This window comes from Nuphar pumila, chromosome 7 (assembly GCF_984573655.1).
Source record: "Nuphar pumila chromosome 7, dmNupPumi1.hap1.1, whole genome shotgun sequence".
Classification (NCBI taxonomy): domain Eukaryota; kingdom Viridiplantae; phylum Streptophyta; class Magnoliopsida; order Nymphaeales; family Nymphaeaceae; genus Nuphar; species Nuphar pumila.
The window spans coordinates 16,974,795-16,989,573 of NC_143255.1; the positions used below are offsets into that span (position 1 = coordinate 16,974,795).

At 36.6% G+C, this 14,779-nt stretch overlaps 1 protein-coding gene across 1 annotated transcript; it reads right to left on the reverse strand.

The window, feature by feature from the left end:
- Nucleotides 1–9,255: 9,255 nt before the first annotated feature.
- On the reverse strand, nucleotides 9,256–14,424 carry LOC149831312 (uncharacterized). The gene is made up of 3 exons (XM_090012026.1): nucleotides 14,225–14,424; nucleotides 13,528–13,593; nucleotides 9,256–9,737 (listed from the first exon to the last, which is right to left on the reverse strand). Exons 1-3 carry the CDS (start codon nucleotides 14,396–14,398, stop codon nucleotides 9,258–9,260), a joined length of 720 nt encoding a protein of 239 aa, XP_089868152.1. The 5' UTR covers nucleotides 14,399–14,424; the 3' UTR covers nucleotides 9,256–9,257.
- Between the last annotated feature and the right edge of the window lie 355 nt (nucleotides 14,425–14,779).

A 14,779-nucleotide genomic window follows, 5' to 3' on the forward strand; every position in this document is an offset into this window, starting at 1 on the left:
TTGAAGGCAAAGGCCTAAAGAATGCCATATTGGCAGAGCTATGCAACTTTCTGTCTGCTTTATGAAACTCAAAGCTAGATGAACTAGCTTTGTCATGTCCACTATCACAGTCAGTGTTCTCTTCGGTTGATTTAATGGGATGAACCAGGTTCATATTCCAGCAAGAATGGACAGGTTTTGGAAAGTTCTGCATTTTAGCATCAGCTGACATGCTTCCTTTCAATGGTTGCTGGTGAAATGATGGATCCTCATTTCTGGAATCTGGAACCCCCTCATTGGATGCAGTTGCAGCAGAGGCTTCTGTATTATAAATGGGTCTTCCCACTTGAAGATCAACCTCAACAGCCCATATACCTTCAGAACCATTCAAGTCAACTGATTAAGAGCAAAGGAGATAATTATGTACAAAATTTCAGAATTGCCTAAAAAATCTTCATATTATACAGCAACAGTAGACAGAGTAATATTGAGATACCACAAGATTGGCAATTATTTTGCTCAGTTTTCAGTGCGATCCATCTGAAATTGACAGAATGCTCACCTTTGTCACCAAAATCTCCATCTTCAGACAATAAGCTGCGCTCTGTACATGCCGCATCTTCAGATTTAATGGGGGAAGACCTCGAAGAGCTTTTGCCTTCTTTTCTCCTTTGCTGAGGTCCGAAAAGGTTGACCCTTAACTTGCTAGGAGAAAGTATCCCTGCCTGTATCCAGCATTGTAGAAAAGTATATGAATCAGTGTAAGAATAAGAAAAAACTTGGGATTTCATATAATAAACCTGGGATCAAACCCCAGGGGAAAAAGAAAAAGGTTAAACTACTTGAGCATATTATAGAGCAAGCTTTTAACAGTCGGCAAAAAAACAGAATATATGTTATCAGTATCAGAATTTCTATACTCCTCGCTGGTTTGGACTTTGAAACCAGATCAAACCACTAAAATCATAAAAAACCACATGGACAAGACTTATAGTATATTGGTAACAAGGAAACAAAGCCAGAGACAGAATAGACATGGAGGTATATGCTTTGCAAAGGACCAAAACAAAAAAGAACCGAACAGTCGAATGACAAAAGCAGATTCAAATAGTTAAATATAATCATGCGATCTAAATTGCAACAGAAATGAATATATACTTTTGAAATCAACACCACCAAATTTTAGAAGAGAGCAATCATACATAAATTCATGAATCCAGCATATGAATCCAATCAAATGAACAAATGTCCATGAAGACTGATAGAATCCCATTGATCATCAAAGCCGGAGACCAAAGAGACTCAAAAGGCTCGAATCACATTTTGCAGCAATGACGAACTTGAGCTCTAGATCACGCGCATAGAGAAACATTGCGAAAACGGAAAAAGAACTAAAAATGCTGTTGAAAGTGGGGGAAATGGCCAAAAGAACTCCTACAAGGACCAAGTTCAATATCCCATCATATAAAGTCACAGGCTGCTGGAGATCTCATATAACAAAACTAATGCCATATCTCCTTCAAAAAAAAAAATAATGCCGCATGACCAACATAACCCATGATTAAGACAGAACCAAAAGCTAAAATTGAATTTACTACAAAAAACAATTATGTTATATTCAAAAAAAAAATCTACCAAAACCAAGAAGTATATATATATATATATATATATATATATATATATATATATATATATATATATATATTACACACAGAAACAGAGTATTGGTTTCCTCAGTTTTGGTGGAGAAAGTCTACTGAGCTCTCGGTTCTGCCTTGTGTTTACATGGCATTCTTTTGCTGTGATTATCATAGAGAGAGAGAGAGAGAGAGACCTGAACTTTGTCAATCCTATCGTATTCCATTGATTGGTGGTCTTCTTCTTCGTCTTCTCAATTTACAGCTTGATGATGCACCAATCCTAGAGAGAGAAGAATTTATAAAACAAGAAGAAAAGAGAAGAGACAGAGTACATCAGGATAGGGGACAGGGCCGGCGACTTTTTTTTGAGAACCACGCCAGTGTTAGCGCGATTTCTTCGAAGTGCGGGCCCTTAGGAACTTGACGGTCATATTTGTCACCACCTACTCCGACTCCCTCCACAATCATACAAAATGCAGCGTGCGTGCCTTTTGAGAGGGTCAATGTCCTAGAAAGGAACCCATTCCTTTGCCTTTACGGGAAAAACTTTGGCCTTTGGGAGCATCACTGCCTATTATTCAGACAATGACATTCATCCTCCCTCCCTTGTGTTGCACAATCTCATGTTTTTCTTTCGAAAATGGCCAGTCATTGTATTCATGGTCATTACCAACCTATGGAGGATTAAACACTAAAGATGAAATATTACTGTAAGAAAAAATGGTTGCGTCTTTTTCGTGTTACCAGACAGGGAGCAGAGATAACATATGATTACCATTTGCAAATGTAGTTCAAATTAGAACGCCTTTCGTGTGAGACGGTGCATCAATAAAGTGAATGCTTGTGAGCATTGAAAATTGTCACTGAACATGTTAGACAAATAGGAGGAATTACACATTGTGGAACCAGTTTTTGAATAGTCAGAATCTGCCCACATCAAACAAGCGTGAGCCGTTGATCATGAGACGATGCACGCTTCTTTGCTCAAAAAAGAGCCTTTATTAGCAGTCATTACCGCTGCTAAAGGCCTTACAGGCTTTTGGGAAATAACCTGGAAGGCATTTAGGGACGTTTGTGCGCCGTTCGCCGTTTATAAATCGTCCACCATTACTCTCTCTCTCTATCTCTATGTATATAGCGAATTGAAATTGTTTCAACCGATCCATCCAAACCATCGGGTTATCTCTATGCTAAGGTTGCGAATCATTCATGAGCCATAACCAAACCCTTTGTCAAATTTGGGATGGGAGGGGATGCCAGCACATCTTATTTTTGTGTGTAAACAAGTCGGTGAAGAATCCCACCGTCCAGATTTACTGGGCAGATAATTCTCGCCTGAGTAATTTATTCTTAAAAAAGTACTTTAGGGTGCTAACTTATTATCTTTTCTTAATCATCAACGTTCTATTTATGTACTAGCTATGAATCAACATACCACATTCTGTTTATCAGATTGAAAAAGCAAAAAAAGTTGTGCTGAATTCAACGCAATGCTAAGCTAATTTTGCAGGTGGCACATGTTAAACCAGCTTCAGAGCCGAAGACCAAAAAAAGGAGAAATGTGGAAAAGGCTGTGCAGTGTTGCAAGTTTGCAATAAAGAATAGACCCAAGGGGTTTGGTGGAGTGAGATGGGGCCTAAAATGTTTGATGGGCAGTCTAGCTTCAAATCCCATGAGTGCCACCCTCTGCTTAAGCCGAAGCTTAGTGACAATCTCGGGTTGAAAGGTAAGCCCCCGGAGTTTTATGCTGACATGAACAGAGATCATAAGTACCGCAAGCTGAGCCAGCGGCTAGGTCTCTACGCCTTGAGCGGTTTAAAAAAAAAATTGAGTGGAGGGGAGGTTTGGTAAGTTTACCAAAATGCAGACGGTACCCATTTGAATCCTAGTCCTTTTGCTGACTGATCCTTGGAGGGTTGGTAGACCTCGTCTTTTGGACCCACTTATTTCTTACCAGTCAAACGTACTTCCCAATATCGCCCCACACGCACGCAGCCTCTCTCTCTCTCTTAGTTGTGTCAGGATTCTATAATGTGAAAATCCATAATCAGTCAAATCTTTGGGTGCCCTAAACCCCATGTTTAGTCATTTGATAAGAAACCCTAGTACCCTTAACCCTTGCCTTATTTCTTCCTAGGGTTCCCTCCTCCCAACCACCATTCCATGTTCCCCACCCTCTTAAATACCACACCAATCTGAGTCACACCTTGTCTTGTTTCCACCTTTGATTGGGAAAAGTTGCCACTAGCACATGGGTCTAGGACGCACTAACCCCCATTTTGGATTTTTGGTCTCTAAAACTATTTTCAATAAAAATATTTGCCAATTTACCATTTTTTGAATTCAAATTATATTGCTTTCCCTCCCCATTTTGGATTTTTGGTCTCTAAAACTATTTTCAATAAAAACATTTGCCAATTTACCATTTTTTGAATTCAAATTATATTGCTTTCCCTCCATGGCCCATGCAACTACTCTTAGAAGGTTGGGTGTCCCATGATGTCACTGCTGTCTGTTCATATGGTCAAAGACATTTATCACCCAAGTTTGAAATTATGGGTGTCTTGTATTTGTCTCACATGGATGACCCAGCAAAGAAAAAAAAACTGCTAATTCTCTCATTCCCTTGTTCTTTTGTGTTCAGATTTCTAGGGTTGTGGACTAGAAGCATGTGGCCAGTTCAAACTTTTGAAAAGGATGGGGAAAAGCCTCCCTCCATGATTACCACATGATGCTGCTTTGCAACAAGAGTTCAAAGCAGCGGTCTTGCATTGCATCTCCGTTCACATTGTTGATGCTGATGATAGGGATGTCAATGGATCGGATTTTATTCTATATCCGTTATCTGAATTCGATTCTGTTTATAAATATCTGAATTTGGTAAGCCAAATCCGTATTGGATTATAATTGGATACAGATATGGTTTTGATTTTTTTGCAGCCAAATTTGACAAATATCTGAATTTGATGGATATCTGAATCATTTTTACTTGTAAAAATGATGGATCTGTTATGCGCCTTTTGACTATTTGAGTCCAAATCTAAATTTGAATTCATTTAGCCAACATCTGATTAATCGAATATGGTATTGGCCACAACGGATCCGAACCCGTTTACATCCTTGGCTGATGACAACGAACACAGAGTATGCCTGTGTAAATTACAGCCATATTTTGTTGCATAAAATGCGATGACTGATTTGAACTAAATCTGGTGGGGTTGGCAAATGGAATATGGAATTGCTTCCCTATGTGTCGGTCTTAGGCAGAGCCAAGATGGATAGGGAGCAAGTTTCTTATGTAGCAATTGGGGGTGTCAATGGCTCAGGTTTGACCCGGATCCGACCCATACCAAACCATATAGGGTTGGGGTTTGGTGATAAATAAGAAGGTCCGATTAAAATCCAGGTCAAATCCGAAGAGTTCCATCAATATATGGAGCCGGCTATGTTTTGTGAAATTTCATACCAAACCCGGGCCTGACCAAGTTCCAACTAAGATCCCACAACCTTTGAATGTTAAAAAGATAAAAAATATTATTTTATCAGGTATGGTTCATGTAATCCTTATAAGAACCAGGTTTCTCTTATAGTGGGTCTGGTTGGACTTGGGTCCGGACCTGGTATTATAATCTCAAATTAGGTGTGGGTCTGGTTTCACTTGAGTCTGAACCAAACCCAATCCGTTGACACCCCTATGTAGCAGTGATATGTGTACTGCATTTTTTTTATTCTCAGAAAGGGTTTCTGCCTATGTCACAAAGATGACCCAATTTGCAATATATATATATATATATATATATAGAAACGTCGACTTAATGGCATAGTGACAAACGTTTTAAATGGCAATTTCTCGTTTCTAAAAAACTCGCGAGAACTTGAAATTTTTTTTTATAAATCTCATGTTTTTTTTGGCAAAATCTCGGCAATAAAAAATAAATTAAAAAATATAAAATTTATTTTTTATAAGAAAATATTAATAAAAAATATTTAAAAATAAAAATACATGATTTTTTTGTGATAAATAGTCGTTTAAAATGTAAATATCATGTTTAAATCGCGGTATTTATGTTTTTTCATAAATCTCACGAGATTTTGAAAATCTGGCGAGAAAATGCCACTTTAAACTTTCAGGCAAAATCTCACGATATTATCGCGATATTTACATAAATCTCACGATATTTGGCACTATGCTTAATGGTAGTGTCTCTAATATGTAAAATACGCTCTGCTGGTTCCGTTTGAACAGGTGGACCCCCTTCAGCTTCTAAAAATTGGATCTATCCAAATTTAAGCATGTGTTTGCCATTTTTTTTAAATTTGCCTAGCTTGAAAAACTTGATGTCTAGAAAATAAGTACCAAGTGATCCATGTGACTTTGTTTGTGTTTTCCCAGATATCATCATCAACAGAAGCTGGTGAAGAAAAATAAGGAATTCATTAGTCAGTAATTAGATGTTGAAATATAATTTCTAATTTAGCGCTGGGAAACGAGATGAGCTGCTCGTGGTTCGCCTTTTGGTCGAGCCATAAAGTGCTTGTTCAAACCCATGAATTTAGAGTCTAGATTTTATTATTTTTAATTTTAAAAATATATTTATTTGTAAATGAGTGAGCTTGAGCTTGGCCGGGTTCACCACAAGAAACGAGCCAAGCTTGAACAACCTTTGTTCGGTTCATCTACCAGCCCTAATTGCTATACAAATTTATAATAGCTTTAGAACTTTTTAAAAATGACGTCGCCATGCACATGGAGGCGTGAGATTGTATTTAACCAAAAGAGTCTTTCCTTGGCATCTTTCTAGAATTGAATAAGGAACTTTCTTATATTCAAGGAATCAAAGGTAAAGAATAAAAGTTAAAAAGAAGAGGGCTAGATAGCACCGCATTTAGGTTGAAAAGGATCCTACCCTTTTAAGTAATTAGAAAAAGATAAGTATATACCAAGATTACCAAAAATAGTACATTTACTCGCATTTCATGTGATTCAAGATCGCATTTGGGCCATGTTTGGTAGGATCACTTGAGAATCACTCTCATTTGAATGAGAGAGTGATTCTCATATGGCCCCAAATCTCATGCCCAACCAAACAAAAAAAGGTGATTGGTGTGAGAAACCAAATCAAATATGATTGAGTTTCTCTCCAACAGTGAGATTTGAAATCACACCATCACAAAAGAAAGTGAACGCATGATGGATTCCATTCCTCACGTTAAACCAACATGAGAATTAGAATCACATGAGATTCCAAATGTAAACACAACCAAACATACCCTTGATTCAATCTCAAGAAATTTGAATCTGGGCAGGCACTGTGATTTAAAATCACTAATGAGTCGAATAGCATGATGGATTCCATCTCAATGAATGCTTGCACGTGAGAAATAGAATAATTATTTTAGTTAAAAAAATAGATTCATATTAGATATTAGCAAACCAAACAGGTCATAAAACCAAACAGGTCATATATCTTAACTTATTAGTAGGAAATACGTGAAAGTAAGATATAAATTTGCTACTGTCTATTATATGTAGAGCCTAGCTGGAAAATCATAAGTGCAAGTTGTATCTACTCAACTGTGTTTAGTATGATTTTTTTGCTAGGGATCACACTTTAGATAATCTACTTTTGATGTAAAAAAAAAGAAAAAGAAAGAGAATTTGTTGAGTCATGATCACACAATAGGGCTTTACCAGAAAAACATGATCCAAGCTTTGATCCTTAGCAAAGGATCTATGTGGTTAGACGAGTTGATACAACTAAAATCACATGATTTTTAACTCAATAGTTCTTTACCTTTATTAATACCACACACACACACACACATATATATATATATATATAAAGAGAGAGAGAAATGGGTCCGTGCTAAATGTGGTTTTCTGCTATTTTGGTATTTTTTTTTCAGTTTTGACCCCATAATTATTTTGGGCATAGTTGATTTACGAGGAATCTACACTTGGATCATGTGTTTTCAATGAACAAAATGATATTAGGACCTCAAAAATTTACAAAGAGTTTAGACCATTGATTTTTTTAATGTTATAAAAACCCCATGTGTCCGAATCGAACACTTCAAGAGCTAATCCCTATAAAATTCAGAACATAGATCACATATGTATAGTCAGCATTTAAAAACAAAATAAAATAACTCATTTAGCGTGCACACTATATATATATATATATATATATATATATATATATATATATATATATATATATATATATATATATATATATATATATATATATATAAGGGTAGTGGGAAGCTACCCCTCTGCATCCCTAACATATGGTGCCCGATTGCTGGGTACCATCAATTTTTGGTGTTCATTATTGATTTATTAGAAATTGATACTTGGATTATAAGGTTCAAAATCAATAATCGAAAATTTTCATAAATTTTTGAAGCTTTTTAATCCAAAATGCATGTCCAAAGTGTCGAGTTTTAGTAAATCAATCATTGAACAAATATGTAAAGTCAGATTTTTGAAAAAACACCCAAAAAAATCTTAGTGGTTTTATATACATAACCATTTGTATACAAATGTTTCTTTTCCAACTTTTTAATTTTTTTAGAAAAATTTCATTCATGGGGCAAATCTTGTACTCTTAATTTCAAATATGAAAACTTTTTCTGAAAACTATCAAACAATGGTCTGCATTTATTATTGCCCTTTTTATTCAGGTTAAATCATAAGTCAAATTACAACAGTAACCTTCTTCATTAAAAGTTGGCACTGTTTACTTTTTTTTATGAAGATAAGTACTTTTAAGATTTTAAGGGACAATATAAGAAACAGAAAAGGATGGCTGTTAGAGCTTGGAAACTAGGTGAGCTGTTAGGCTCAGCTAAAAAATTGAGCTCGATGAGCCGAGCTACCAGCCAGCTCGTTTAGGCAAACGAGCTGAGCATGAACCCATTGGGTGTTTACCTGAGTTACCTATTTGACAGTATCAAGGAAAGGTTTTGCCCATATTTGGAATTTCAGAAACGTGAGCCCATATTTGAAATTAGGGGCAAAAGGTTGGCCCTTAAACGGAATTTTATCTATTTTTTAACTATCTAAAACTAACATGGCAGATGGTGTTTACATGTTTGGCATAGTGGGAATCAATTCTTGGATTGTTCTTTGTGACATCTTAAAACATCAATTATTGGCCTACAATAAAAAAAAAAATTCTAAACAAGATTTCATGACTTGAAAGATCATATTTTTTTCATCAAAATAGCATGATATGAAACGATATACTTTGAATACATCTGTGGGATCTGATTGAGTACTCTCATGGATTCTACTAGGTGGATATAGTGCCTGTGGGAGGTTTCATCTCTGATTGGGTTGGTCAAACCAGATGTTTGAAGCCCTCACATTTAATGTTTTCTTTATAGAGAGCATTTCTTGTTTGCATCAACAACCTCCAAAGCATGACCAATGAGATTGCTATGAATTTACAACTACAAAAACGTGTTGCCACTGGTGCACGGGTGTGTCGGTAGCTTTCAAAGGTAGGCCACGTAAGGCAGGGTGGTCGTAGGGCCCCACCCGAGGTTTTCCTCGCTTCGGTGAGGGTTCCTCGTCGTAAAATAAAAAATAAAAAATACAACTAAAAAAAAATTTGTTGAACAAATCTCATTTCATCCATCATCCTTCTCATTTTTTATATTGTGGCACACTAGGGGAGGGTTGTGACCAACTCCTGCATCATCCCCATTGACATAGACCACCCTAAAGACATCTAAATTTACATCTGAAGACAGATCAACAATAAATGAATGGATGGTCTTCCTGATCTCTGAATTGAGAAGCCATGAGAAACAATGATGCAAGGACTTCCACACCTGTAACCCTGCCACCACCTGTTTGTCACAGGAATTAAAGCAAATTGCAGCAGATAGACCCTCTGTTTTGGAGAAGTAGGACTTGAGCAGTGCTAAACATGCATAGGATAGATCTGATGCGTTGGAGATTGGAAACAATGCATACATTGAAAGTATATCACCAGATGAGAATTTTGCAGCAGGAAGTCCACTTTCTGATTCTCCACAATACGCCTCATAAAACCCTTGGCCTAGTACCTCAGCAATAGAGGATAAGTTGTTTGGTATTGATTCCAGCTGAGAAAAGAAAAGAAAAAATTATTGGGGGGGAAATGTAACAATTGATTATATTAGTCATCAACAGTGTTGTCAGTATAAGTCCCTGTGGGCCGATACTGTACGTATCTTATCGCCAGAAAATCAATACGATACCGACTTGAATCGGTTATTTTTTAATAAATGTAAAAAATAACTTAAAATTAAATTTTTAATATTATTTTAATGTCTTTAACATGTGTCACGTTCTGATTGATATGTAATATTTTTTGGCCGATTCAGAACGATTCACTTGAGAATCAGTATCCGCCAATGTACCTGAATTGTTGGCCAATCCGATTCCGATACTGACAACATTGGTCATCAAAGTGAATCAACCATGAAGTTTACTTTTGAGTCATTAATCAGTGATAATAAAGAAAGTGTTTACTTCGAGAGCTAACAAGTGGGGAAATGCGTTGATTTTTTGTTAATTTACAGATCGGAAAATAAATGTTTAGCAGACTAGATTTCCAAATATTTAAGACAAATGACTAACTTTTTAAGAAATTGCTTAGATGATCACTTGGCTTACTTTTTTTTTTTTATCACCAAACTCTTACCAACTGTTTAAAATGACACTTTTAACAATTCCTTTTCTTTATATTATTGAATTTCACTTTCATGGCTCCCTAGCTTTGTAGCTACAAGTTAGCTTTGAAGAGATTAAAGTAAAGTGGCCAACAAAACAATTTATGAAAAAGTGCAGCATCATTTTTTTCTAAATATTTGATACATGAGGCAGATAGACATATATTTACCACTCATTGGCTGCTATATGTAAATTAACATTGATCTATCCTATTCTATTACTTTTCTTTCCTTTTCACTCACCAGCTTCATGTTATTCCAGGTTCTAGTAAGAGAGGATCAGGTCCAAGGGACTTTTGATCATCACCAAGATGAACGGCACCTAGAAACCCACCAAAAAAAGGGTCTTTGAACAAATATGAGTTGCCCATTTTGCAACCCCCAAAGCCATTCATCTACATGATGAACAGTATTGAAATGGCTTGTAGAACCCATCCAAGTGGAGACCTATCATTTAGTGGGTGTTTGGGTGTTGTCCATCTTGGTGATGAACGACATCTAAGGTACCTTCATGGACCTGATCCTCTTTCTTCTTCTTTTTTGCATAATTCAATAGAACAACTGTCCTGCCCGAAGAGGTTTGGTGCAGTGGAGGGGCCTTGGCAATTAGACAGGTGGTCAGGGTTCCATTTCTGAGTGTCAAACCCTTTACATTAATGAAGGCAAGGGATAAGCTCTTGCTCAGCCTAAGCCGGGCGACTCCCTAGGGCAAGGGTGCGCCATAGGTTTACACCCTTGGAAAGGGTAAGTACAGCAGGCTGAGCCAGCACGACTATAGGTCTCTGATCCCAAGGGTGATTTTCCCATCCTTCATGAAAAAAAAATAAAACTGTCCTGTTGCACTAAAGTTCTATTACATCGAATTTTGGATTTTAGGCTTCGTAAACTGAGCTTTTTAGTAAAACACTAGTTAGGTTGCCCGGACTTATGCCAGAATAAACTATAGGGTAGCGTGACAATTCTCAGTGATTTTTTTTAATCATAATAAAACGTGAGAGATTGCCAAAACCTTTTAAATTTAGTTTTTTGTATGACATCATCAAAACCTGTGTTTGTTTTTTTTATCACAATATTTATACCGGTGCGTATCGGCCCATATGCATCGTAATTCGATACGTTGCAAGCCTGAATCAGCTATTTTTTTAATAAATATATAAATGCCAAAAAAATACTTTTTTAAAACTATTTTAATGGTTTTAACATGTGTCACATTATAATTAACACATAATAAATTACTATTATTTTTGGGCTTATACAGAATGATTCAGTTGAGTATCGGTATCGGCCGATACAGTTGAATCGGTGGCCCAATGATTCAGGGCCGATACCGATATTGACAACATTGGCTGGACTTTTAAATTGTTAGATTATGGACTAAACTGTTCAGATCTCATTCAATAGTAGCTTTTCTCATCCCAATCTGAATCAAATTCTACACCCGATTAGGTTATATCCACTTATTACGATTTGAATAATTGCTTAAAATGAAATGAATTAGCTCATTTACACCTCTAGTAGTAGGAATTAGATTGGGTGGAGCTTTTACCTTTCAAAACCAGATCCAACATTTGTTATTTAATCTTTATTGTTGGATCCAAACAGTATATAACCAGTTCTAATGCAATCCAAAGTTTGGGCCAATATTTATCCGAACCATATCTGATTGTGGGGTTGAGAGAGAGAGAGAGATTATAGAATATGGCGATGCAACATAACCATCTACGTATCTCACTAAAAAGACCAAGTAAAAGCAAAAGGAAACACATTTTCTAACTATGGAACATAAATGATGGAACAGTATTTTCATATGGCTAAGTTATATTAAAACTTCATTGAGCATTTTTATGCTATATTTTTGAACGAGTTGATTTAATAACAAACTCTTGAAATTCACAACGACCTATGGCGAAGGAATTTTGAGGGGATTGAACAGTTCCAAAAGAAAAGGCTGCAAAACTTTGTATACTCATCTCTATAATTTCGAGCAAATGTGGTTTTGTTAACTAATTAGTTTCATTATTGTTGGTGGTATGTTTCTAGAAGACAGATTTGCAAGTTGACATGAGACCTGTTATGCAAACCACAATTGAAAGGAAGAAAACCACAAGTTAGAGAGAAGAAAAGTAGAGAAGACACAAGATTTATGTGGTTCAGACCTCTCGAAAGGAGGGACAAAATCCACTAAGAAGATGTGAAAAAAATAGAGGCAAGATACAGACCTCTCGAAACCCTAATCCCCCAATACACTAGAAACTCTCATACCTAACTCTCAAAAGGAAGGGGCTATATATATAGGACGAAGGGCATAAAAGTCTAGCAAGTACAAAAGAAAAAATTACAAAACTAAACTGGCCGCAAACCTCCACTGAAAATTCTCATTGTAGGGTCACCAAAATATTTTGGGATTGAGTCATGAATCAAAATGGGTCCAGAATTGAAGACACCCGCAACATCGACATTGATATTATTAAGAATGAACAAATAAAACCATGATTCTGTTAGATACTAAACTATTAAGAGTTGGGTATAGAAATATTGTCTTTTCCAGTTGTAACTAACAAATTTGAAATTGATATAATTAACTATGACAAGAATAAGCAAATAAAATGGCTTTGCCATGAACTAAGCCCTTTTTGGGGATACTACATATATACCATGTGAGTTTCTGATTTATCAAATTTGTTACACATCCAACACCTTATACCATGTGGCACACTGCACTTTCAGTTCAGCAACAAGATGCCCAAAGTGACATGAACTAGAATCAGTGAAGGCGTCCTACTCCTTTCATGCTTCCAATCAGTATAATTTGGAAACTAAACTTTATTATATATCTGTTTGTTATGATGTTCTATAAAAATAAACTTTCAGTTTCAGAAGACATGTTCTGAAGCCTTCAATAACCAGTTAGCTGTAGTTTTTACACTAATCACCTGGAAACAGCTTGGAAATGTAAATGATATATTTTATAATCCAAAATATAAGTTAATACACGTTTAAGTTACTGCGTACAAATAGATGATTTCTTAAAGGAACATACATCAGCTAGAACAATATATAAGTTTCCTCGTTCTTTTTCCTTTTTCCTCAGTCCAAGAGGTGGTATTATTTGAGAGGGTTTCAAGTTAAAAAAAAAAATTAATCATGCCTGCCAAGAACCTAAATATTTCAAACAGCGTACCAGACGATTGATCGACAATTTCCCATTTCCGTAACTGCTCTTCCTCCAACCTCCATACCATATCACCTGCATATATAAAACTCAACTCCCTCGGAAATTTGAAAAGAAAATGATGCAAGTGGGGGAAAAAGGAGAGAGAGAGAGCCGAAAAGCGATCAACATTACTTAAAAGCGAAACTCAACAAAGGGTTGAGTCCCACAAGCACAAACACAACAGCAAAACATGAAAACACCATTTACACAAAAAAACAGAAAAAATCCGTACACGAAACAGAAAACTCATCAAGGACAACAGACATCTAGATGAGGATCGGTTGGCGATAGAGGCAGGTCTTTGAGATATATGAGAGAGAGATAGAGACCTATCAAACTCTAGGGTTCTGGGTTTCGACTTCTACCGGGATTTACTGACGTGTTTGAGCCCGAAAAAACTCAACAAACTGTTTCGTTGGTTTGTTGTGGTTTCGGGGCCAGTGCCCAAGATCACGATAGATCAGATCTGATATCGATAGATAACTCATAAAAGAATAAGAAGAGAACAAAGGGGGGAGAAACTTTGCCATGAGGAATAACTCAAGCAGTGGGGCAGAGAAACCAACTTGACCAACAAAAAAGCAAAAGCAAAAAGCAGCATCAACAGGAGAAAGGAAAATAGGGGGGGGGGAGGAGTTGAGTTTTTGCGTTTGTTGGTGCATACCAGATTGCCATGAATGCTGCTAAACACAGCAGAATAGGAGCATCCAAGTCCCTCGGAGCACGAGCAGAAGTACTTGAGGGTTTCTATCACTTCCTCTGTAAGACCACCAAAAGGCCTAAAGACAGAGAATGAGATGTCCAAATTCTTGTTACTGAACGGCACAAAACAAGGCATTACTCCTCCTCTTGATCTCGTTCCTCAAGTTCCTGACCTTAAAAATATGGTATCCTGGAATGGAACAAATATGAGGCAATATTAGATGAGCCTGCTTATTATATTAGAGAAAGAAACACAGAGAATTAAGCCAGCAGCCAAGGTCTCCCAGCCGCCTTGAAGGCTCTTCATATTCGTAGTCTTCTAAGAGTTCTCATCGATTGGTCAATGAAAGAAAATAAGAGGGTATGCTACGCAAGAGCACAATAATCAACACTGCTTTGATTTATGCTTAGAATTCTAGAAGTAGACCCTCAATAATAAGGGTGTGTCCACAGGAGCTTGGCAGAAAAGACCCTCATGTTTTTTGCAGGCTTGGTCAACTTTTTAACATTGTAGAGT